The 26,681-nt window shown below is 41.5% G+C and overlaps 2 protein-coding genes across 15 annotated transcripts in view; one reads left to right on the forward strand and one right to left on the reverse strand.

Moving 5' to 3' along the window:
- ESCO1 (establishment of sister chromatid cohesion N-acetyltransferase 1) overlaps window positions 1-4,154 on the reverse strand; it is a 73,261-nt gene extending 69,107 nt beyond the window's left edge. For 7 of the 14 annotated variants that reach the window (XR_012032381.1, XR_012032382.1, XM_072829001.1 and 4 more), the window contains exon 1: window positions 3,863-4,096. The gene's annotated coding sequence lies outside the window, so the exon portion shown is untranslated. Of the gene's footprint in view, window positions 1-3,585; window positions 3,738-3,862 lie in introns of those variants that run through there. The other 7 variants (XR_012032383.1, XM_072829002.1, XM_072829005.1 and 4 more) reach the window with 7 other exon arrangements.
- Window positions 4,155-12,406: 8,252 nt separating this feature from the next.
- SNRPD1 (small nuclear ribonucleoprotein D1 polypeptide) lies at window positions 12,407-26,426 on the forward strand. Its single transcript, XM_072829007.1, has 4 exons — window positions 12,407-12,585; window positions 21,579-21,655; window positions 23,447-23,638; window positions 26,241-26,426. Exons 1-4 carry the CDS (start codon window positions 12,572-12,574, stop codon window positions 26,315-26,317), a joined length of 360 nt encoding a protein of 119 aa, XP_072685108.1. The 5' UTR covers window positions 12,407-12,571; the 3' UTR covers window positions 26,318-26,426.
- The last annotated feature ends 255 nt before the right edge of the window (window positions 26,427-26,681 follow it).

Consider the following 26,681-nt stretch of genomic DNA (forward strand, 5'->3'; position numbering starts at 1 on the left):
CACTTGTTAATAAATACACTAAAAATTAGTTATAAACATTAATATTACTGATACAATAGTATTTCTTATAAAAAGCATAAAAAAGAAAATATTTACCTTAGTTACCCCTGGTTTCCCTTAACTATTTGACAACTTCACTTCCATACTATCATTACCCCTTTCAGCTTCAGTAACTACATTCATTCTAAACTACTGAATTATTTACATTAAAGCAATAGTTCTCAAGGCGTGATATGGGGACCATGGGGATTCCAGAGATCCTTTGAAGGGGTACATTAAATCAAAATCATTGAGTAAAAGATTAAAGTGCAAAACAGACCAATGATTTTTAACACAACATTGTATAAAAAGTATATAGAGCTGATTTCAGATTCCACATTGCAATTAACCTTTAAAAAATTACCACTTGTTGAGTTTTGTTGTAGAATCAAAGAAAAATATCACAATTAACTGAAAAGATTATTAATGTACTCTTCCCAACATATTTGGTGTGAAGCTGAATTTTCTTCATACACTTCAACCAGAATAACATATGACTGAGTGCAAAAATTGATAGGAAAATCTAGCCATTTTCCATTAGGCCAAATGGTAAAGAGATGTCTCAGTCCCTCTGCGTTTTGTTTTACAGAAATGTAAAACAGTTGCCATTCTTTCGCTAAATTTTTGTTTTGGAAAATAGTTGTTTTTCATAAAAAAATGTTATTTATACTAACCTGTAATTAGGTTATTAGCTGTGGTTAAATGAATTAAATATTTAAAATAACTTAGATTGCAAGAATTACCAATAGACGTAAGCCATACAAACAAAAGCTACTTGGAATCCTAGATAATTTAAGAGTGTAAAGAGATCCTAAGCCAAAAAGTCTGAGAGCCACTTCTTTAAAATAATATTTAATACTCCACTTTATTTCCTCTCTCCGAATCTCACATTTGCAGCCATCAATGTTTTTGAAGTAAGCTGAAAAAAGCAGAAGACATAAATACTGCTTTCTTCAGATGTACCATAATGCAATTAAGCATAACATACAGCTCCCTCAAAAAAAAAAAAAGGATGGTCAAGCTAGCAGAATTATCCATCTGCCAAAAGGTACTACAGTAGTATGATACAGCTATAACATAGAACTTATACAGAAATAGAGACAAAGAACTTTCACTACATCAAGAAAAAGATGCACAGAAAAATTTGGGCTGCTGAAGAGTAACACAGCCCTTAAATGAATTACCTACAATAACAATTTTACTAGAGCTGATTTCAAACAACATCTTAAAAAACTTCTGATCACCTTCAAGAAAGGTTAATCAAAGAACTCTACATGGAACCTAAATCTGCCCCCCCAAAATCATGGAAAAATATTTTAACTATTAAAAACAACAACAACAGGGATCCCTGAGTGGCGCAGCGGTTTGGTGCCTGCCTTTGGCCCTGGGCGCGATCCTGGAGACCCGGGATCGGATCCCGCGTCGGGCTCCTGGTGCATGGAGCCTGCTTCTCCCTCTGCCTGTCTCTGCCTCTCTCTCTCTCTCTCTCTCTCTCTGTGTGACTATCATAAATAAATAAAAATTAAAAAAAATTAAAAAAACAACAACAACAACAAAGGGCAGCCCAGGTGGCTCAGCGACTTAGCACTGCCTTCAGTCCAGGGCCTGATCCTGAAGACCCGGGATCAAGTCCCATGTCAGGCTCCCTGCATGGAGCCTGCTTCTCCCTCTGTCTCTGTCTCTGTCCCTCTCTCTCTCTCTCTCTCTCTCTCTCTCTCTGTGTGTGTGTCTCATGAATAAATAAATAATCTTAAAAAAAAAAAAAATCATTGGGATGCCTGAGTGGCTCAGGGCCTAATCCCCAGGTCCAGGGATGGAGCAGGGAGCCTGCTTCTCCCTCTGCGTTATGTCTCAGCCCCTCTCTCTGTGTCTCTCATGAATAAATAAATAAATAAAAATCTTAAAAAAAATTATTTTGAACCGTGCAATGCTAGTTACCGTCATTATTACAATAAATACAATCAGCCCATGCTGTAATAAATCACCAAGCTATAAAAGGCATCCAGCAATGGGGGGTAATGTTATTTATTAATTAGGGCTCTTTTTCCTTCCTTTTGGAAGCATAATTTATTGATTTAAATGCGTAGCACAAAACTTTGTATAAATGAGTCTGATGTTAAAAAAAATCATTGTTCATTACAGAATTGTAATATGGACCAATGAGAAATGATAGCAAATCTTCCTAAGCCAGGATGATTACGGTGGACAGAAGCTCATAAGCCAGGGCAAGTTTTGTTCTAAGAAGAGTACTTCCGAAGTCACACATCTAACCAAAATTATATATATAATTATATATATAATAATCTATACTGCATTCTGCCTAAAAAGGAGAAAGTTTTCTGATTTCCTTACATGCCCTAGGCCTGAATCTGCAGCTTCCAAATTAAGCGGTTTTTAAGCACTTTTCATCCTACTCGCATATCTAATTCCATAACGAGAAGTATTAAGTTGTTCAAACTAAAAATCGTTCCATTGTCGTAGATGCCTTATGAAAAGCAGAAACTAAAGACCCAACAAAAAGAGAGACTGAAAGTACCAGAGTTCGCTGCAACTAGGTTTTAAACTGAAATCCGTGTTACCTAGCTTTTTAAAATTAAAGGAGGAAAAGCAAAACCCACTCACATCTTACTATTCCACTAAGTGGCCCTCTTTCATTGGTTTTTGCAAAAGTTCATTATTCACTGAAACATTATGTGATAATACTAGTTAAATACTGGGTGCTGCAATTACTTCCTGCTCAAAGAATCCCATTTCAACTACCTAAAAAAAAGGTTCACAGTACTCCTCAAAGCACAACGATTTAACTGCTTCTGCGCCCTGCCCGCCCCCGGAAAATACAGTACCTGCGCCAGGGTTTCCAGGAACTCAAATTTAGAGGTGGGGGGATGGGGAGATGAGAGGTGGGGGGTGAGGAGAGGTTTCTAGTGTGGGGATGGGAGACTTCTCTAATTTCTGGACTCGCTATCCCATTCCGCCTGAATTAAAAAAAAAAAAAAAAAGCCCCCCCCCCACCTTGTAAATAATCTCATGAACGAACAGTGACCAAAATAAAGGACCCAATCAATCCCTTCTGCCCGCATCTATCCCTATCAACTTCACTATGGCCTTCAATGCACCCATTTCTACTCCAGATCGGCCCTACCTGTGCCCAGACCTTCAAGTCCAACCTGAATTACTCGCTGACCTTGGACCCAGGCCACTGCTCCCCTCCAAGAGCCCCACATAGCACCCCGCAGATTGCAGAGGCCTCAAGGTTCAGGCGGGGTCAGCGGCCGGCGGCGACGGCGGAGGCGGAGGAGCAAGCCGCAGGGACCGCAACTCTGCGACGGCTGGCGGGGCTGGCCCGCGGAAAGCGCGGGGAGGGAACGCCGCCGAGGGCGGGGACAAGGCCCGGGGCTACCTGCCGGCCAGCGCCGACACCGCCCCAGCAGCTGCAATGGCTGCGCGCCTCACCTCGGGGTTCCGGATGCCCCGTCGGCCGCCTTGGGAGCCCTGGCCTGACCCGCGGTCCTCCGTCACGGCCCCTCAGTACCTCTGCCTACCTACCCAGCAGCGGCAGGTGATGAGGCGACCGGCAGCCGAGACGCCAGGATGAGTGCCCACCTCCAGCGACAGGGTCTTTGGGCCGCCCACTCCCTCCCAGGAGCTCCAGGAGCCCGGACCAGAGGAGTAGGAAGAAGCGCACGATGCAAAACGACACAGGAGGTGGGACAGGAAGGGGGGGAGGGAGTCACCCAGCTCTCCCGAGAGGCTGGCAAAAGCGAGGTGAGGACGCAGGCGGCGCGACACTGGGCGGGGGGGACGGCTGGAAAGACAGCCTTACCTTCCTCGCTCCCGGCCGAGGGTCCAACGCGAGCCAGCGGATCGCCTCACATCCGGGTACCAGGAGACAGCTGCTCCTGCCGCGACCGCCGCCTCTCCCGCGGTGCAAATACGCCAAACTTCCGGCGACGACGGCGACGCCTCGCCCGTCAGATGGGAGTTACCTGTGCCCGTCTTGGTCGCGCTTGCGCAACGCTCCTCTTCAGCGGTCACAGGCTCAGCTGACGTGCCCAGAAGAGGAAGATGGCCGCCACGCTCGCTGCGTGTCACGCAGTTTTTCACCCAGGCGGGGACTGCCGGGCGTCGGGGAAAGGCAAGCCGGCGCACACCCTCAGCGCAGGCGCAGTGGGAGGCCTCGCGTGCGCGCCCCGCGGGTGGGAGCCTCGCAGGGGAGCGGCGGCGCCCCCCGGCGGCAGCCGCTGGCCCTTGCTGGGACGTCTCCTGGTAGAGCCACCCACGCTCCCGGCCCTGGTGGTTGGTTAGTCTTGGAAGTGCGTCGCCGCCGGTCCCTGTGTGGGTTGCGGGCCCTGCTCTCTGCGACCTCTATTTCAAATGCCTTTAATCTTCGACCTGGGCCGATGTGAAGAGAAGGGGAAGCAATTGCAGTTCCCCGGCACTGCACTCAACAGCGCTTCCAAACAATCCCGGGCTTCACCTCATGGTTGCACACTTGCCTCCTTGTGTGCGGGCGCGCGGGAGTCCAGAAATCGTAGGACGTTCCACGCGACTTAGTCATGGCGGGTGTTCAGACAAAGCTTTGGTTCTTGGAAGCCTCTGAAGATAGAGCACAGGTTTCCATCACTAGGACTCGTGGTTCCCACACTCTTGAACACGCTTACTGTGCCATTTTTATTTGCAGAGCTGTGAGATTAGGTAAAACCGGTACTCGTGCTTCGGAGAATTTGAAGAGAGATGATCATACGCGCGGCCTCTCCCCTTCCTGACTTGCTTTTGAGAAGCTAAGTACAACCGAAGTGTGCTCTCAGTTTATCAAGCCTGACGTCAAGCCTGGTTTTCTGACAACACATCTCCCACAAAACTTTATTGAGCTGCTTGACCGTTTCGTCTGGAGTCTGTATTTTAGAAACCAAAACCAGAGGTATTGATGGGTGAGGCCATTTGCCCACATCACCATACGTTGTGTTACTTGGCAAAAACCTGCCTATGGCCCTACCCCCACCCCCTGTTCCTGATAATATGCACTTTAATGGCATATTCCAGATGACTCTAATGAGGGTAGGGAGAAACAACTAGGGATCCCTGGGTGGCGCAGCGGCTTAGCGCCTGCCTTTGGCCCAGGGCGTGGTCCTGGAGACCCGGGATCGAACCCCGCGTCGGGCTCCCTGCATGGAGCCTGCTTCTCCCTCTGCCTGTGTCTCTGCCTCTCTCTCTCTCTCTGTGTGACTATCATGAATAAATAAATAAAATCTTAAAAGAAAAAAAAAAGAGAGAGAAACAACTAAGGAGTAGACTGCCAACCTGATTAAAGTGGTTTATGTACCGGACTGTCTCACCTTGATTCGTCTTCACTTTTAGGTTGTCAGACAAATGGTGGGATTTCCTTTCGTGGGTAAATCACTTTATTTTTAGTAATTCAAATTCTGTGCACACACACAGACCATATTTACAAGTTTCCATTCCCACAAAATAGGCCTCTGTTTCTGAGGAATCTAGTCCACTCTACTTGTTGAATTGGTCACAATCAGAAATATAGGAATCCTTATAAATGCCATGTCATGCAAACACATATGTAACAATTTTTGATATATAAGTCATTTATATATTTTTTATATATAATTCATGTATGCAATTTATTCAAGATTTGCTTTTCTAAAACCAAATATAGTCAGCTTCTACACGTGCTGTGGAAGTATAAAATACTTTGCTTTTATAATACCACATTATAAGTATCAAAATTGCTAAGAGACTAGATCTTAATTGCTCTCACCACAAAAAGGAAATGATAATTATTTGACATGATAGAGGTGTCAGCTAAGATGGTAATAATTGCAATCTATAAATATATCTAATCAACTCACTGTATACCTTAAAGTTATGCAGTTTTTTATGTCCATTATATCTCAATAAAAATGTCTAAAAAATAGTTTGCTTTTATGGGAAAAACAAACTTTCTTGAGCATTATTTATCATTTTAAAAGATATCTCAGGGATCCCTGGGTGGCGCAGTGGTTTGGCGCCTGCCTTTGGCCCAGGGCGCGATCCTGGAGACCTGGGATCGAATCCCACGTCGGGCTCCCAGTGCATGGAGCCTGCTTCTCCCTCTGCCTGTGTCTCTGCCTCTCTCTCTCTCTGTGACTATCATAAATAAATAAAAATTAAAAAAAAAAGAAAAAAAAATAAAAGATATCTCAATTCTAATTCATTAATGTCAGAGGTCTCAATTTGTAGTTGTTTTATTTTTTGTTGTTGTTTTTTTTAATTTTTATTTATTTATGATAGTCACAGAGAGAGAGAGAGAGGGGCAGAGACACAGGCAGAGAGAGAAGCAGGCTCCATGCACCGGGGCCCAACGTGGGATTCGATCTCAGATCTCCAGGATCACGCCCTGGGCCAAAGGCAGGCGCCAAACCGCTGCGCCACCCAAGGATCCCTGTAGTTGTTTTAAAATTTTACTTGAGAGCACACAAGTGGGTGGGAGGGCAGAAAGAGAAGCTGACTCCCCACTGAGCAGGTAGCCTGATGCAGGGCTTGATCCCAGGACCCCCAGATCATGACTGGAGACGATGACGGGAACTTAACGAACCAACTGAGCCACCCAGGCAACCCTCAATTTGTAGTTTGATTAAATCTTCATTATTCTGTAATGTCATTTTTTTTGAAAGATTGATTGATTTTAGAGAGAAAGGAAGGGCAAAGAGAGGAAGGGAGAAGTAGACTCCCTGCTGAGCACAGAACCTGATGCAGGGCTCTTGTAGGGCTGGATCCCATGACCCATGAGATCATGACCTCAGCCAAAATCAAGAGTCAGACGTCCAACTGACTGAGCCACCCAGGGCTGACTGACCTTGTAATGTCATTTTTGACAAAATTTGTCTTGCTTTCTATCAATAGTTTTCATTTAGCGCAGTCTGTCTATGAACTTGGGAATTTGGTTCATTTGATTTGGTTATCTACTAAAAGAAATCATAATCAACTGAATAAATTATCTTGCTTGACTGAGCTTTCAAAGATTATACAAGCTCAAAGCAAACTGATCCCAGTAAAAAGAAGGACCTCCATTCCTGAGAGCTCCTGAGAAAGTTCTGGGGGAAAGCTCCAGTAGTTCACATTTTGCCGGGTACACATGCTGAAAACACATGTTTTGGCCTAGGTAATGCAACTTGGTGCTCAACATTATGGTTTTGTAAATTGTAAAGATCTTTTTCTTAATCCTTACAAGAACTACAAGCCCTTACTTCTAACTTCTCTTGATAAATTCAAAACTGTGAATGTAATTTAAACTTGTTTAAATTGTTTTCCTTTATTTTTTTAAGATTTTTTTTTTTTTTTAAGATTCATTTATTTATTTATGAGATAGAGAGGCAGAGGCACAGGCAGAGGGAGAAGCAGGCTCCATGCAGGAAGCCCAATACGGGACTCGATTCCGGCACTCCGGGATTAGGCCCTGAGCTAGAGGCAGACACTCAACCACTGAGCCACCTAGGCGTCCCAAATTGTTTTCCTTTCTAATTCCAAACTGCAGAATGTACTTTTCTGCTTTTGCTTGTTATGAGAATATCTACTTCTAAAAGCTAATCATGAAGCGGTTGCATTGCCCCACGTCACATTTTAATTTCCTTGTTCCTTTTCTTTATTGTGACCAATCTTAAATGCCTATTACCTATAAAACCTCTAACTTTCAGACAATAGAATACTCTCACTTTTAGACTGATTCTTCTGCTAGCAGCAAATAAAGGCTTTTTTTGTTAGTCCACTCTTGTTGACTTTATTTCAACATTTGAAATAAACGTTTGAGAGAGTTACTATGAGAGAGTTAAAATTCTAAGACACTTCAATCTAGAAAATAAAAACAAAAGGTATAGCAGTTTGGTATAGATCAACTGATACTGGCATTTCAATTTGCCGTATTCTAGGACAGTAACTATTGACACATATAAGTAATAATTCTGGCCCCACATACTTGAGAGGGAATGAGTATTAGCCAGATTAAAGAACTGAATTACAAAAGTCCAGAGAGGAGAGTGAGCTTGACCAGTTGTAGGAACTCAACTATTCCAATATTATTGAGGGGAAAAGGGATTAAAAAGTTGGCAGAGCCAAAGTAATAAAGGCCTTAAGGATAACAGAGAGGAGTACCCTGAGCTTAGTACTAGGGATACTGTAGTGAACAGTACACACAGGGTCTCCTTCCTCATGTAGCATACATTCTGATGGGGAAGATGATCTGTTATTTCACAAATATTTATTGAAGGCACATTGTATACAACTCACTATTCTAGATGCTGAGAATGCAGAAATTAACAGAACAGATATAAATCCCTGCGTTCAGAAGTACATTTTTCAAGTCGGTTAATAAATAAGTAAATTACAATTAAATGCAAAGAAGGAAACAAATATGGTAATAAACAGGGCAGCACTATCTAATCAAAATTTTTTGTGATGATGCAGATGTTCTGTATCTACACGGTTCCACAGGGTAGCCATAGCTGCAGAGGGCTCTTGAGCACTAGAAATGTGAGTATTGTTATTTTTTTTTAATGTGAATATTGCAACTGAGGAACTGAGTTGTACATTTTATTTATTTTTAATTAATTTTTTACCCATCTCCCACAGCCTTAATTTTAATCAAATTTTAGAGAGAGAGAGAGAGAGAGAGCACAAAAAAGAACACATGCTGTGGGGGAAGGAAAAAGGAGAGAGAGAATTTGTTTGTTGGTTGGTTGGTTGGTTGGTTGGTTTTTAAGATTTTACTTATTTATTGATGAGAGACACACACAGAGAAGAGGCAGAGACACAGGCAGAGGGAGAAGCAGGCTCCATGCAGGGAGCCGGACCTGGGAGTCAATGGGCCAAAGGTGGTGCTAAACCGGTGAGCCACCTGGGCTGCCCGAGAGAGAGCAGCCATGACCATAAGCAGGCTCCATGACCAACACAGAGCCAAATGCAGGACTCCATCTCCCAACCCTAAGATCATGACCTGAGCCTAAATCGACAGTCGATGCTTAGGCTACTGAGCCACTCAGGTGCCCCTTTAATCTTAATTTAAACAGGCGTATTTAGGCATTGTTTCTAATACACATGTTTATTAATATCATGGGTTTTTGTTTGTTTGTTTGTTTGTTTTTAACTCCCTCCTAAGACTGATTCTTCTCTTGGTTTTAAGGAAGTTCCCAATAAAACACCAGGGGTTACTACGTCTCCATTCATATTCTAAAGGAAAGAGTATTCCCTGCAAAGGGATGACTGGATCAGTTTATATCCCAATCCCACTGTGGACAAGTAACAGACTGTGAACATAAGAATAGACTCAGCTTCCTCGGGACGACATGGATCATCAGATTATTAGGAAATGTTGGAAAGGGAGATGGATAGATATTGAGAAGATAGCACACAAATGAACATTACAATCCTACTACTCAAATTATGGTCCATAGACTTGGGGCATCTTCATCCACTAAAGACTTTTTAGAAATAGAGAATTTCAGCTCCCACACCAACTGAATCAGAATTTTCATCCTAACGTTTCCTCAGGTGTGTGTCCTATGCACATTGAAGTTTGATGAGCGTTGCTTTATACATCCAAGAGTTCTGATAATCAGGGATGAAGTCCAGGCTGGAGATACAAAGTAAAGCCATAGTTTTAGAGGCAATCACCTAGGCTAAAGAAGAAAGTATCCACTAGAAGAATACACCTAGGGTAAACCTTGAAGCACTCCAGCATGTAATGGCTCAATAGAGAATGAGGCAGCTGAGACCTAGAAAATATAACTACTGGCATAGGAGTAGAACGGTGAGCTTGGCATCAAAGTCAGGAGTGTCTTGTGTTTCAAAAGGGTAGTGCTTGTGTTAAATGCTGCTGAAATGTTGAGTAAGATGAAAATAGAGGTTTATCTTGGCAGTTTTTGATGACCTTTAGAAAAGCAATTTCAGGACACTTGAGATGAGCACTGGGTGTTATACCATATATTGGCAAATTGAATTTTTTTTTAATTTTTATTTATTTATGATAGTCACACTCACACACACACAGAGAGAGAGAGAGAGAGAGAGGCAGAGACACAGGTAGAGGGAGAAGCTGGCTCCATGCACCGGGAGCCGACGTGGGATTCGATCCCCGGTCTTCAGGATCGCGCCCTGGGCCAAAGGCAGGCACCAAACCGCTGCGCCACCCAGGGATCCCGGCAAATTGAATTTAAATATTAAAAACAGAAAAGATATTTCAATGGAGTTTGAAGAGTGAATTAGAGGTGATAAAACAAGTGCAGACAATTCATTCAAGAAGTTTTTAAATTTTTTTAATTTAAATTTAATTTACATATAGTGTATTATTAGTTTCAGAGGTAGAGGTCAATGATTCATCAGTCTTATATAACACCTAGTGCTCATTACATCAGGTGCCCTCCTTAACATCCATCGGCCCATTGCCCACTCTCTTCCCTCCAGCCACCCTGTTTGTTTCCTATGATTAAAAATCTCTTATTGTTTGTCTCCCTCTCTGCCTTTATCTTGTTTTATTTTTTCCTCTCTTCCCCATGATCCTGTTTTGTTTATTAAATTTCACATGTGACATAATTGTCTTTCTCTGATTGACTTATTTTGCTTAGCATAATACCCTCTAGTTCCATCCATCCACATTGCTGCAAAAAAATAAAAAAAAGATTTCATTTTTTGATATGGATTGATATAGTTGAGTAGTATTCCATTGTATATATATCATACCACTTTTTCCTTACATACACATTCATCTGTGGATGGACATCTGGGTTCTTTCCATAGTTTGGCTGTTGTGGACCTTGCTGCAATAATCACTCAAGAGGTCTTTATGTGAAAGAACTCTAGCAGTAGCTACAGCTGCATCAGAGGAGAATTTTGTTTTGTTTTTAAGATGAATTTGTATGCTTATTTTATAAAATCCTGTGAAGAGGGAGAAATTAATGATTCAAGTTAGGAGATAACTGAAGGAGTGAAATTCTTTTTTTTTTTTTTTTTTAGATTTATTTATTTATTCATAGAGATGCAGAGGAAGAGAGAGAGGCAGAGACACAGGCAGAGGGAGAAGCAGGCTCCATGCAGGGAGCCCGACGTGGGACTCAATCCCGGGTCTCCAGGATCGCGCCCTGGGCTGCAGGCGGCGCTAAACCGCTGCGCCACCGGGGCTGCCCAGAAGGAGTGAAATTCTTGAGAAAAATGAAAGATGGGAGCCAGACTACAATGAAGAGGAACTTGCCTTGGAAAGGGGCAATGATACATCTACCTTTCTAACTGGAAGAAAGTTCTAAAAGGATGGCTTCCGGTCTTCTCGAAAGAGGAAATATTAGCAGAGAGTGATCTTAGGAAGACACTGTAAAAGGTTTCAGAGGGAGAGTACAGGGAAGGTATGAAATAGTTTGTGAGCTTATTAGAGACAAGAGCTCTCAACAATGTAGGTGCCATTCTGAGGTTTGTGACCAAATTTTTTTTAAGATGTTATTTATTTAGGGAATCCCTGGGTAGCTCAGCGGTTTAGCGCCTGCCTTCGGCCCAGGGTGTGATCCTGGAGACCCGGGATTGAGTCCCACGTCGGGCTCCCTGCATGGAGCCTGCTTCTCCCTCTGCCTGTGTCTCTGCCTCTCTCTCTCTCTCTCTCTCTCTCTCTCTCTCTCTGTTTCATAAATAAATAAAATCTTTAAAGAAAAAGATTTTAGGGATCCCTAGGTGGCGCAGCGGTTTGGCGCCTGCCTTTGGCCCAGGGCGCGATCCTGGAGACCCGGGATCGAATCCCACGTCGGGCTCCCGGTGCATGGAGCCTGCTTCTCCCTCTGCCTGTGTCTCTGCGCCTGTCTCTCTCTCTCTGTGACTATCATAAATAAATAAAAATTAAAAAAAAAAGATTTCATTTATTTATTCATGAGAGATACACAGAGAGAGGCAGAGACACAGGCAGAGGGAGGAGCAGGCTCCATGCAGGGGAGCCTCATGCAAGACTCCATCCCAGGACCCTGGGATCACGACCTGAGCCAAAGGCAGACACTCAACCACTGAGCCACCCAGGTGCCCCTGTGACTAGAATTTAAAGTAAAAATAATAAGCTAAACTGTGTGATTTTCTTCAGGTACATTCCCGGTGTTGGAGCTGAATTCGCATAATTTTTTGGGCTTTGTCAGAACTACATCTCCTTCGCGAGTATATTTACTGCCCCGTAACACAGGACTCTGAGCCCGCGGCCCGCGGCCCGGCCTACTAATTGGATCTGAGCTCCCCAAATCCCCGCCCTTACTGGAATTTTCCTCCTGGACCGGCTCTCAAAGCGCTCAGCAGGCGCAAGGCACACCTCCAGCCGCCAGGGGCCGCCGTGAGGTTGGGCGCGGCCGGAAGGGAGTGCGGCTCCGGGGGCCTCGGCGCTTCCGCCTCGCGTTCTCAGCGTTCCTCGCGCCCTTTACGTCCGAGCCCGAGGAGTAGGCGTTTCCGGCCATTCATACTCCTAGTTTTTCGGGCCTTGGTAGTCCGGTTCTGTACATTAACGGGCTGAAAGAGCGACGGCGCCGCCAGGATGAAGCTCGTGAGGTGAGGGGGTAGCCCGGCGGGGTGGGGGCTGTGACGATTTGGGCGGCGAGCGGGAGGCCGCGCTGCCCCTTTGCGGGAGGCGGGAAAGCCGCGTGCGCGCGCGGCCTGCTAACGGCCTCCGGCGCCCGCCGCTCCCGCCGCTCCCGCCGCTCCCGCCGCTCCCGCCGCTCCCGCCGCTCCCGCCGCTCCCGCCGCTCCCGCCGCTCCCGCCGCTCCCGCCCCAGCTTGGCCGCGCCGTCGCGGGCGCTGCCGCCGGGGCTTCAGACTCGTTGGCGCGCGGCCCCCGCGTGTCTTCAGGCTAGTGGACGTGAAGGCCTGGCCATTTCTTCCCCCCTAGTGTCTTAGAGGCCTGCAAGGCGGCGGCGCCAGGCTTACAGGCTTCTGTTTGCGGTTGGTAGAAGACGTTCGTTCCCTTAGAACTCGTACTCTAGTCTAGATGATTTTTCTGGCCGGTCTCAGCCCTCAGGACCCGCAAAGACGACTAAATATACGCTCCCGGAGAACGTGGGAGACCTAAGGAAAATTGTACGCGTTGCATTAAGTTAACGAGCTTTTATTTATTTATTATTTTTTTAAAGATTTATTTATTTATTCATTAGAGACACACACAGAGAGGCAGAGGGAGAGGCAGGCTCCATGCAGGGAGCCCGACGTGGGACTCGATCCTGGGTCCCGGGATCACGACCTGAGCCAAAGGCAGCTGCCCAGCCGCTGAGCCACCCAGACGTCCCGTTAAGCAGCTTTTAGAATGTACTTAGAAGCTGCAGGGGTTCATCAGGAAATGACGAAACCCATTTCCGAAATGTTTTAAATCAGGATTGGACTTCTGGTTTTTTGGTCTTTCCTTTTCCTTTTCCTTTTTCTTTTTCTTTTTCTTTTTCCTTTTCTTTTCTTTTCTTTTCTTTTCTTTTCTTTTCTTTTCTTTTCTTTTCTTTTCTGACTCCTTACAGTTAAGATTACCCAACTCCCATTTCCCTTCAAAATAGGACTTTAGGGATCCCTGGGTGGCTCAGCGGTTTAGCGCCACTTTCGGCCCAGGGAATGATCCTGGAGACCCAGGATCGAGTCCTACGTCGGGCTCCCAGCATGGAGCCTGCTTCTCCCTCTGCCTGTGTCTATGCCTTTCTCTCTCCCTGTGTCTCTCATGAATGAATGAATGAATGAATAAATAAATAAATAAATAAAATCTTTAAAATAAAAAAAAGAAAACAAAATAGGACTTTAATTCAGGAAGAATCTCCCAACGTCTGGCAGAGTCACTTTACGTATTTGTGGCTGATTAGCAGATGATCACTATTCTCTTGTGTTTAAACTTCATTGGTTAGTTGAGCCTATTGGTTTATGATTTGAGTAATTCATTCTAAACTATCTGCAGATAAGGTTTTGGTGTTTTTCCTTGAGGCAGGGAGCCTGGAACATAGAGGAGATTTCTGATTAAATTAGTTATAAATGTAGCTAGTCTTTTGTCTGAATCAAGATTAGTCTTATTGCGATCAATCAATTATTGGGCACCTATTACACTAGGCACAGGCAGTGGATTTTGTTTTTTTAAGGTGTTCTTTGAACTATTTTGCGAAGACAGACAAATAGACAATTTCTAGTGTGATTGAAATAACGTATAAAACCCTCAATATGTATTCGGAGTTCTTAAGGAAGGCATTTAAGGTTAATTTTTAGTCGAACTGTAACTTTGGAGAAAAACACCCCAGAATTTAAAGTATATTTTCACAATTTCTCAATCCCTACCTATTTGAATCTACTTATAGTTTTGTGTCACACTCTTTAGAATCCGTTTATCTCATTTAAAGAAACTGCATGTTGTGACACAATTTTCCTGAAAATTTTAAAGGCTGTACTGAACCCTATTCTTTGTTTAGACTGTAGAAATAAAATTTCTTCTTACTGGTGAATATGTTTTGTTCCAAGAAAATGAGTATTTGTCTAACTGCTTTGCATTTTTGGTTGACTTATTTCTGTACAGTGGTTGATGGCACTATCATCCTTACTGCCACTCTAACCAAAAACCTGGGAGTTTACTTTGACATCTTTCTTAATAATCTCATAAAATTGCCAGGTTTTCACAGTTTTTACCTACCTCATAGAAGTATCTCTCATTATCCAATTTTCTTTAAAAAATTTTTTTTTGTTTATTTATTCTTGAGAGACAGAGAGAGAGGCAGAGACACAGGCAGAGGGAGAAACAGGCTTCCTGCAGAGAGCCTGATGCCAGACTCGATCCCTGTTCTCCAGGATCACGCCCCAGGCTGAAGGCAGGCACTAAACCGCGGAGCCACCCAGGGATCCCCAACATTATCCAGTTTTCTTTGGTTTTTGAATTCAGTTAGTGTGGATTTGGATCCTGAAGGATACTATGCAAGCGGTATGTTTTTGGGTGCTATGAAGGATATTATCTGGATATTTAAGTTTCAGTAAGAACGAATTCAAAGGGAAGGATTCATCGGAAAGAATTCAAATCTGTTTGATTTCTGAGCTGGGATAACTCTTTTCTGCCAAGATACCTTTGCTGTCATTCATTCCAGTGGCACCACTGAGTCATAAAAGCTTTCTTTTATTTCCACCCAAGGTTTTTAATTTTACTTCTTGAGGTGACTATCTCATGCAATGAAATACAATGTACATTTGCCAGTTTTGAAAAATTTACACATCTGTATAACCCAAACCCCTGTTGAGATGTGGAATATGGAACATTACCGAAACCTCGAGCCCTTCCTAGTCAGTCTCTGTTCTCATACCCCCAGTGCAATCAATTTCTTCTATCGTAGTTTAGTTTTGCTTGCAGTAGAATTTCATATAATGTAGAATCATGCAGTATGCATTTTTTTTGTGTAAAATTTCTTTTATGCAGCATATTTTTGAGATTCTTCCACATTGTGGCTTGTATCAGTAATGTGTTTCATTTTATTAGCAAATAGTAATGTGTTGTATGCCTAAAAGTTACATATTTTCAGGGCAGCCTGGCTGGCTCATTAGGTGGAGCAGGTAAGTTTGAGCACTGCATTGAGTGTAGAGGTTGCTTAAAAATAAACTCTTTAAAAAGTTAAAAGTTACACATTTTCTTTAAAAATTCCTTGCAGACAGCCCTGGTGGCGCAGCAGTTTAGCGCCACCTTCAGCCCAGTGCCTAATCCTGGAGACCGGGGATTGAGTCCCAGGTCAGGCTCCCTGCATGGAGCCTGCTTTTCTCTCTCTCTCTCTCTCTCCCTCTCTCTCTCCTCTCTCTCTCTCTCTCATGAATAAATAAATAAAATCTTAAAAAAAGAAAAAGAAAACCATTTATTCTAGGGCAGCCCCGGGTGGCTCAGCGGTTTAGCACCACTTTCTACTCAAGGCGTGATCCTGGAGACCCAGGATGGAGTCCCACATCGGGTTCCCTGCATGGAGCCTGCTTCTTCTGCCTGTGTCTCTGCCTCTCTCTCTCTCTCTTCTCATAAATAAATAAATAAAATCTTTCAAAAAAACCCTGCCTTGAACATTCTTGTGCAAGCCTTTTTTATTTTGGGAGGTATATACTTAGGAGTGGAACTGCTAAATCATAGCATGGATAAATAAAACATTTAGTTTCGTAAGAAAATGCCAGGGGCACCTGGGTGGCTCAATCAGTAGTTAACTCTTTTTTTAATTCTTTTTTGAAGATTTTATTTATTCACAAGAGACACATAGTGAGAGGCAGAGACCTAGGCAGAGGGAAAAGCAGGCTCCCTAGGGGGGAGCCTGATGTGGGACTGGATTCCGGGACCCGGGGATCCTGACCTGAGCCAAAGGCAGATGCTCAACTGCTGAGCCACCCAGGTGGCCCTCAATCAGTTAACTCTTTGATTTTGGCTCAGGTCATGATCTCAGGGTTGTGAAATCAAGCCCCAAGTCAGGGCTCACCCTGGGCATTCAGCCTGCTTAAGATTCTCTCTCTCTTGCTGTCCCTCACCCCTTAAAAAAAAAAAAAAAAAAAAAAAGCTAGACCATTTTCCAAAGTAGTTGTATACCACTTTCACTCCCAACAACAGTATATTAGAATTCCCACTGTTCCACACCTTACCAGCATTTATTTGTGGTCAGTTTAATTTTAGCCATTTCAGTGTAGTTGTGTTTTGTTATGGTTTTCATTTGCATTTTCCAATGACTAATGAAGTTGAACACTTTCACCTTCTTATTGCCATTCATGTATCTTTGTGAAGTGTTTGGTTTTGATTGTGTTGTTTTATTATTGAGTTGTAGAAGTTCTTTATATATTCTGTATACTAGTCCTTTGTCGGGTATAATTTCCCCCAGTTTGACTTCTTTGTTCATTTCCTTAAGAATGTCTTTTGGTGAGCAGAAGCTTATTCTGAGGAAGTTTTAATTTATCAGCTTTTCCTTTTATGATTATTCTCTGTGTACTGTCAAATTTTCGTCTACCCTCAAACCATGAAGTTATTCTCCTATGTTTTCCTCATAAAGCTTTATGATTTTATCTTTTATGTTTAGGCCTGTGATCTCTCTTGAATTAAGCTTGTTAAGTATTGTGAATTAGTGGTCCAGGTTCTTTTTTTTTTTTTTTTCAGGTTCATTTTTTCTATATAGATTTCTAGTTCTTCCATATTTTTAGGGAGTATAAACCCCCGTTACCATAGATTTCATCATTTGTTGAAAAGGCTTTCTTTTGCCTATTGGAGTGCTTTGACAGTCTCTTTGGTACTGTAGAAATTGTAGAAAACTAACTACATAAATGTGGATTCATTTATGGACTCTGTTCTGTTTCATTGATCTATTGTTCCCATGTCTTGATAACTGTAACTTTAACCTGTGTACTGCTCTAGCCACCTAATTTGTCTTCCACTGTGAATATGACCCTGGCACTCCACTTCATTGATAGAAACCCTTTAGAAGCTTTTTTCTTTTTTTAAGATTTTATTTATTTATTCATGAGAGACACACAGAGAGAGACAGAGACACAGGCAGAGGGAGAAGCAGGCTCCATGCAGGGAGCCCGATGTGGGACTCAATCCCAGGACCCCAGGATCACGACCTGAGCTGAGCCAAAGGCAGAGGCTCAACCACTGAGCCACCCAGGTGTCCCTAGTCATACTTCTTTTTGGTCCTCATTGTCAGGCACAGGGACTACCACATAATGATAAATATTTGTCAAAGAAACATCCTTGGACTTGATGAATTTTGATTCCTTCAGAAACCATTTTGCTTACCTTAGTTTTCCTTTTTACTTTCATATGGTAGATTGATTACTAAAATATCTTATTTTTACTTTAATCCTATTTCCACAAATGATTTGAGTTTCTATAAAAGTTAAGTATTGGGCGCCTGGGTGGCTCAGTCAGTTAAGCGTCCAACTCCGGATTTTGGCTCAGATCATGATCTCAGGGTCCTGGGATCAGCCCCACATGGGATTGCCCATTCTGCAGGAAGTCTACTTTCTACTTGTCTCCCTTTGCCTCCCCCCTCCTGTGAACACATTCTTGTGCACTGTGTTCTCTTTCTCTCCTTCCCGCCTCCCCTCCTTTCTCCCTCTTTTCCCCCCTCTGGAATAAATCTTTAAGAAAAGTTAAACTTTATTACTAAGGGGGACAATTAAAAGAGTTTTTTAAATTAAGTGAACTATATGCCCAATGTGGGGCTCAAACTCATGACCTAGGTATAAAGAATTGCATGCTCTACCTATTGAGTCAGGCAGGTGCTCCAAAATAGAAGATTTTTAAAAACCAAATCTTGACAATGGAAAGAAACTGTTAGATGAAATTTCTAGGCTAATATAGCTTTGTGATTATTAAACTTAGTGCTTAAAGAATTCTTGTCCAATGAAATAACACATTAACAGTTTATTGAGAGATTATTTTCTTGACAACAAATATGAAAAGGATTTGATACATGGATATTTAAACAAGGACAGGTTAACTTTTTTTCTTAAGATCTATGTATTTATTCATGAGAGACACACAGAGAGGCAGAGACATAGGCAGAGGGAGGAGCAGACTCCCTGTCGGGAGCCTGATGTGGGACTCCATCCCAGGACCACAGGATCATGACCTGATCTTTGGCAGACACTCAGCCACTAAGATACCCAGGCATCCCAGGGCAGAGTAACTTTTTAAAATCTGAGATTTGATAAGTCCCAAACCAAGTGTCCCCTCTTTTTGATGACTGTCTGTGCCACTAAAAAAGTGGTATTTTAATATCTCTTCCCTGTTAATCAGTGAAGCATTTCAGCCAGCTGTCAGTGCCTGTGACCACCCAGGATTAGATATAAAGATCTTGGGCAGCCCTGGTGGCTCAGCGATTTAGTGCCTGCATTCAGCTTAGGATGTGATCCTGGAGACCTGGGATCGAGTCCCACATCGGGCTCCCTGCGTGGAGCCTGCTTCTCCGTCTGCCTGTGTTTCTGCCTCTCTCTTGCTCTCGCTCTCTCTGTGTCTCTAATAAATAAAGTTTTAAAAAGAAAAAAAGATATAAAGATCTTGATCCTTAACCCTTAGTAGTCTAATGGGGAAGTGAAATAGGTGATTCTACATGTACCATTCAGTGTGATGCTATAATAGGGTATACAATGTATTATAAAGTAGGAATTTGTACTCTAAATTAGAAAATTTTAATTTATTATGAATTATAATTTAGAAACCACGAACTACATTGTTGTATCATATTGCAGGATTACTTCATTTTCCTGGATGTGAATGTGGTATTATAATTATGTAGGAGTGTGTCCTCATTAGAAAATGAATAAGTACAGATTATATGGTGAAAGTATAAGTTGTGTGGGGACACTCCCACATAAATGGTAACATTTAATAGTTTGCGAACATTTCCATTTTTCTTTTTCTGAAATATTTCATAATAATAGGTATGGGAGAACAAAAGACTAGGTGAAGTGGGGTATGAATGGATTATTCAGTAAACATTGAGGCAACTAGCTGTCTAATTGGAAAAAATAAAGGCAGAGTTCTATCTCATGCTGCACAGAAAAGAGATGAATTCCACGTGGATTAAAACTCTAAACAGAAAACTAGAAGAGAGGCACCTGGGTGGCTTAGTCAGTTGAGCATCTGTTGGTTTCCACTCTAGCCGTGATCTGTTGTTCCCATGTATGGGATGTAGTGGGATCAAGCCCTGTGCTGGGCTCCACACACAGTGCAGAGTCTGCTTGAGGTTCTCTTCCTCTCCCTCTACCCCATCCCCTGCACATGTACATTCTCTCTCTCAAAATAAATAAAATCCTGAGAAAAGGTAACTAGAAGGAAAACGGCTATTTACAGTCTTGGAGTGGGAAACCTCTTCTTAAACAGATTAATCCAGGAGAAGTATTCACAAATTTAACAATCTAGGGACACCTGAGTGGCTCAGTGGTTGAGCATCTGCCTTTGGCTCAGGCCTGATCCTGGGGTTCTGGTCCCACTTCTCCCTCGGCCTATGTCTCTGCCTCTCTCTCTCTGTCTCTCATGAATAAATAAAATCTTAAAAAAAAAAAAAAAAAACACTAAAAATGAAAACCACAAACTTGAATGGCTATGGCCAAACTGGTAGAAAATGAAAAAAAAATTTTTTACCTAATTGAAAATGTGGGGGAAAAAGGAAAAAGAAAATGTGTGAATATTGTGAATAGGTAGTTCAGAAAAGAAATAGAAATTTCCCATGTTCGTGAAAAGGTGTTAAGTCTTACGAGTGAAAGGGAAAAACAAATTCTTTTTTTTCTCTGTAGAATTGACAAAAAATGTTGGTAGCAATTAGTGTTGCTAAGGATTTGTATAAATGGATTCGTGATAAGCATATGTATTTCTTTTTCTTTTTAAATATTTATTTGACAAAGAACAAGCAGTGGAGGAGGGAGAAGCAGACTCCCCACTGAGCACACACGGCTCAATCCCAGGACTCTGGGATCATGACCTGAGCCGAAGGCAGATACTTAGCCAACCAATTGAGCCACCCACAGTAAAATACACAGTATTTTAAAATGTTTTTAATATAAGCTGCTGAATGAGAATTACAGGGTATAGAAGTCAATTAAGTTATGTCCCAATTTGCATAAAAACATTTATGTATATGCTTATTAGTGCATATAAAACAGTCTAGAAGAATCTCCCCATGTATATGAAGAGGAATTAGAAAGGGAGACTTCTCCTTTGTATACATATAGGAAATGTGTAATTTTTTATGACCAGTAATAATTTTTTTTTCACTTTAGTGAGAATTGACATACAGCTCTATATAAGTTTAAGGTGTACAGCATAGTGATTTGGCTTATGTATAGTGTAAAATGATTACCACAGAAAGTTTAGTTAACATACATCATCTAGTATGGATACTAAAAAAAGAGAAAGGAAAAAATGTTTTTTTTTCTGTGATGAGAACTTTTAGGATCTACTCTCTCAGCAACTTTCAGATGTACTCTACAATAGAGTTAATAATTGTAGTCATCATGGTGTATGTCACATTCCTAATACTAATTTACCTCATAACTGGAAGTTTGTACCTTTTGACCACTTTCATATAATTTCTTGGTTTCAATTTTGTGGATTATAATGACTTTAGGATCTGTTATGCATAGATTGGAGGTTAAGCTGTATGATGGTTTAAGAGAATCAGAATGTCTAGTTGGCAGTTTCTTTACTATGCTCCTTCATAAATTCTGAGGATATAATTCAAGGAAGGTTGAAATTGTTATGCAGATTAGTAATAGGAATATTTTTTTTTAATTTTTATTTATTTATGATAGTCACACAGAGAGAGAGAGGCAGAGACATAGGCAGAGGGAGAAGCAGGCTCCATGCACCGGGAGCCTGACATGGGATTCGATCCCGGGTATCCAGGATCGCGCCCTGGGCCAAAGGCAGGCGCCAAACCGCTGCGCCACCCAGGGATCCCTAGTAATAGGAATAGATACAGGTCCATCGATAGCAGATTTTGAACATTCTAGAAATTAAACCCTTTGACTTAAAAAAGACTGTAAAATGTTAAAGGTGAACACTTACTATATTCTAACTGTTTTTACAGATTTTTGATGAAATTGAGTCACGAAACTGTAACCATCGAATTAAAGAATGGAACACAGGTTCATGGAACAATCACAGGTATGGACATTAGACAGCTTTATAACACTTCTTTTTCCCCACCTCTTCCACCTTTAAGGCCAGAATTCTTTTTTGATTACTTAACATTATTGTAGTAGACGTCTTTCTCTTTTTGCCTTCTTAAGCCTTACCTTAAGCACTTGTGCTAAGACCAAGCTGAATTCCTCAGGTTATCTTATGTGACCTCTGTTTTCCTGTTGTTGTTGTTGTTGTTGTTGTTGTTGTTGTTGTCGTTGTTGTTTTTCCCAGGCCTTTTGTGCTTTTGCCTGTGTGTGTTCCTCTTCCTCTGGAAGATGTTGCATCTTCCAAAGTCTACTTTCTTTTTTTCTTTTTTCTTTTTTTTTTCTTTTTTCTTTTTTTTTTTTTTAGAATCTTGTGTTCCCTGTTAAGTTGCAAAGTCCTTGAAGATAGAGGATGGGATTATCATGTTTGATTACCTTGAGTAAAAATATATATGGGATATGGGAGGTGGAGTATTTGAGAGTATTTTCTTTCAGTCTTTTTTCTTACATGTTTAACTCTTTGCTTTAATGAATTGTATGTATAGTTTAAGGCTACTGAGATTCTTCACTTGTTGTAAGTGTTCCCTGCAAAATTGCAAAAGAATTGCTGAGCCAAGTGAATGAAAATGCTGTCACAACATGTGGTCCTGGTCTCTGAAATATTATAAGTTTATAAATAATTTTTTAACATGTAGATCCAGCATCTGAGTAAACCAATAGAAATACAGTGTTAAACTGATAGTATTTGAGTATATTTGTGTATGTGACACCAATTGCTTTAAAGGAAATCAGAATAATATGAGGTTTCAGTAACATGGTTAGTGACCCTGTGGCACTGACCATAATTGCTATTTGAAGTAGATGTTGGGAAAGTTAAGAGAATTCATGTTTTCTGGTCTAACTTTGTAGGAATAGAAATAAACTAGGTCTTTTGTTACCCATTTGTTCAGATATATTGGCAAAGGCTCCAATAATTGGGTATTTCTAAGATAATGCCATAATATTCATTCTAGAAAATTGTGCTTTTCTTTTACAAAATCTCACACTAAAAGCAATGGGAAAAATAGTTTGAGGCAGAGCATTCAAAACTTGTGCAACTTGGGAATTAAAGTACTAAAAACAGTAAGATTCCTTCAAAAAGCAGTTAAAAAGATGTGTTAAATTCCTAGTAACAAGGAAAATACTGCAATATATATAGGATCTTTTATTTAAAACAAGACTTACAGGGGCAGCTCCGGTGGCGCAGAGGTTTAGCGCCGCCTGCAGCCCTGGGTGTGATCCTGGAGACCTGGGATCGAGTCCCATGTCGCGCTTCCTGCATAGAGCCTGCTTCTTCCTCTGCCTCTCTCTCTTTGCATAAATAAATAAATCTTTAAAAATAAAAAATAAAACAAGACTTACAGCTTGGTGACATGGGGTATAAGGAAGTTATGGAGATAGTGAGAACGCCCTGAGATGAGAATACCTGGGCACAGTGGGAATGAGTCAGGTATCACTCAGGGTTCCTCCGTGGCTTGCTGCATTCACATCTGTAAGCATACCTAATCATGCAAAACATTAATGTACTAGAGATAATCTCCGAAGAAAGGATTTTTGGTTTATATTGACATTATTCACCCATTAACCAGTTGTACTAAATTGTGTCCTAGAGTCTTACAGAATAGGCAGTGTCCTAGAGTGTAGCAGAATGGGCAGTATTCTTTTGTATTGTGTTATTTACTTCGGCTTGATAGATTTACTGGTTGCCTTCTTTATCATGCTAATAAGCTCTCTCTTTTTTCCCCTGTAGGTGTAGATGTCAGCATGAATACACATCTTAAAGCTGTGAAAATGACTTTGAAGAATAGAGAACCAGTACAGCTGGAAACACTGAGTATTCGAGGAAATAACATTCGATATTTCATTCTACCAGACAGCTTACCTCTGGATACACTACTTGTGGATGTTGAACCAAAGGTGAAATCTAAGAAAAGGGAAGCTGGTAAGTTTGAAGGATTATAAACATTATTTTTTAAAGATTTTATTTATTCATGAGAGACACACAGATAGAGGCAGAGACATACTCAAGATTTTTCAGGTTTTTATATTCCAGTTAGTAAACATACAATGTTATATTAGTTTCAGGTGTACAACATAGTGATTCAACAGTTTGATATGTGGCGAATGTACTCTTTAACCCCCATCACCTATTTCACCCATCTCCCCATCCCCCTCCTCTCTAGTAACCATCAGTTTGTTCTCTTACATAGTTAAGAGTTTGTTTCTTGATTGACTGATCTTTCTCTTTCCCAAATTTGCTCTCTTTGATCTTTATGTTGTAGGCTTGACTTGAATATCTTGTACTTTGACCATTTATTTAAATAATAGAATCCTAGGAAGAGAAGTTCTGGGAGGGGAGGCTGGACCCATAAGCTTGAGTCTCACTGTAGGGTGGTTCAGAAGTGAGTTAGCCTCTTCACTGAGGAAACCCAAAATTTCAGGATCTAGAGTCATTTCTGAAGCTTTGCACTCCCCACCCCTCCCACAAAAAGATTCTGCTCATCTATTGTAGGAGATAATGCCTAGCAGCCAGCATTATAGGAGTAGAGCAGGAGAAAGGGCTGGGTGTTTTGTAGACAATCACTTAATACATTGATTTTGAGACTTTTATGCCCTCTTTCCACTAAGAAATATACTTTGTTGGGATCCCTGGGTGGCACAGCGGTTTGGCGCCTGCCTTTGGCCCAGGGCGCGATCCTGGAGACCCGGGATCGAATCCCACGTCGGGCTCCCAGTGCATGGAGCCTGCTTCTCCCTCTGCCTGTGTCTCTGCCTCTCTCTCTCTCTCTCTCTCTGTGACTATCATGAATAAATAAATAAAATCTTAAAAAAAAAAAAAAAAGAAATATACTTTGCATCATGGCCCATTCATGCATATAACCAAAACAAAAATCTCAGGAAGAATTAGTCTTAATACTTGCAAATGTCTATATGTTTTCTATGCTCTTTTAGTTAAGAAAAAAAAAAATTTAGGTTGCAACCCATAGCCTGAAAAATGCTAAATTCATTCTCCTCAGTTCTGTCTCTTGCTGCTATCCACTTTGCAAATATTTTCAAATCTGAAGACTGAAGTGTTTTTAGGTTTAGTTTACCTTTTCTTGCCTACCTACCTGTCAGGGAAATTAATAGCTTTGCAAGGTGGGGAAGAGAGGACTGACCATTCTTTTGCTCCACATGATTGTCAACCATTTTGTTCATTTTTAGCCTCCTGCCTCATCTCACCCTTGGCTCCTAAGGTCTTCAGTCTTCTTAGAGTTATTCTCCCTTTATTAAACATTTACAGTTATTAGTCTTCTTTCTGACTTAAAAATTTGTTGAAATTTTTCAACCACTCTCTCTTCTTTTTCTTTCTTTCTTTCTTTTTCTTTTTTTCAATTCATGAGAGACACAGGGGATCCCTGGGTGGCTCAGCGGTTTAGCGCCTGCCTCTGGCCCAGGGCGTGATCCTGGAGTCCCGGAATGGAGTCCCATATCAGGCTCCCTGCATGGAGCCTGCTTCTCCCTCTGCGTGTGTCTTTGCCTTTCTCTCACCCTCTTTCCCTCCCTCTCTCTCTCTCTGTGTCTCATGAATAAATAAAATCTTAAGAGAAAATTCATGAGAGACACAGAGAGAGAGGCAGAGACATAGGCAGAGGGAGAAGCAGGCTTCCATGCAGGGAGCCCAATGTGGGACTCAATCCTGGGACCCTGGGACCATGCCCCGAGCCAAAGGCAGACACTCAACTGCTGAGCCACCCAGTCGTCCCTCCTCTTTTTCTTTATGGATTATTTACCATTTTTACTCCTTTTCCGTCATGAGTAGTATTTCAGAAGGAATTAGAGATCAATGCTGTTAAGCTTCCTTGTTTTAACAGAAGTCCTAGACTTTGTTTCTTTGTATGGCTAGTTGGCAACAATGGGTGGAAGTTTAGAATGTGACTGGCTTGAGCTTCACGTCAGGAATTTTTTTTTTTTTTTTAGTACTCCTAGCTCTCCAAAGACTGAAGTAAGTTCATTTGAGAAATGAGTTTTCTGTCACTGTAATACTCAAGTACAGTTAGGAGACCAGCTGACAGGGGATGTTGCTATAAGATTTAAAGTACTTGGTTATGATTGGATCAAATAACTTTAAGCGTCTCAAGAGTCATAAGATTGTTGGATGTAATGTATTTTAAACTTTCTTAGCTTTGAATTAACTTGTTTGGACTATTCAGTAACAAAAAAATCTAGCACATGATGTTCATGTTCTGTTCTATTGATATGATATCTCTTCCATATTGTGTAAGGTTCAGATCATCTGGATTTTATTTTGTGCTGAATTTGAGACATAAGAAAAAGAAAGATAATTTAAAACTTAATGAATTTCTCAGTAAATCAAATGGAGCAAAAATATCTTTGTAAGCCAGCAGTTTTTGATTCTGCTTGATATTGTGTTGGGAGGGATGACTGAGGTCACATTTGAGAGAAGCTGGGTTAAAGTTTTCTTTCCTGTAGATGCTGTTTATGGTGGCCCAGGTAACAATTAGTGTAGAAGAGAATTGACCTTGTTTTTTCTCTTTTCTTAGTTGCAGGAAGAGGCCGAGGCCGGGGAAGAGGAAGAGGACGCGGTCGGGGTAGAGGAAGAGGGGGTCCTAGGCGATAATGGCTTTCAAGATTACTATTTCAAAGTGGTACATGATTGGGTGGGGATATTTTTTGTACAGGTTTTGTTTGTTTATGTCAGTTTTTAATAAACATAATTGTAGGACAGAGTTGTGTGTTGACTCTCAAATTTTAGTAGTTAATAAGCATTCATGATATTACATAGTAAGAGTTAAGTATTACTACGGGCAAACCCAGAATAATTCCATGCTTAGACCAGGATTTTAATTTTTGAATTAAAATTTTTTATGTATGTATGTAGAATATATACCTATTTACTTCCCATGCACTGAATATGCATTTTATTGTTTTACTTTGATTCCATTCTATGGAACCTACCCATGAGTGAAATAAGTAGGGGTTTT

Source organism: Canis lupus, chromosome 6 (assembly GCF_048164855.1).
Source record: "Canis lupus baileyi chromosome 6, mCanLup2.hap1, whole genome shotgun sequence".
NCBI lineage: Eukaryota > Metazoa > Chordata > Mammalia > Carnivora > Canidae > Canis > Canis lupus.

Bases quoted from the DNA above. Each gene is read 5' to 3' on its own strand.
- SNRPD1 (XM_072829007.1), top strand. The intron at 21,656-23,446 runs GTATGGACATTA...TTTCCCCTGTAG, and splicing joins GGTTCATGGAACAATCACAG to GTGTAGATGTCAGCATGAAT. The intron at 23,639-26,240 runs GTAAGTTTGAAG...CTCTTTTCTTAG, and splicing joins ATCTAAGAAAAGGGAAGCTG to TTGCAGGAAGAGGCCGAGGC.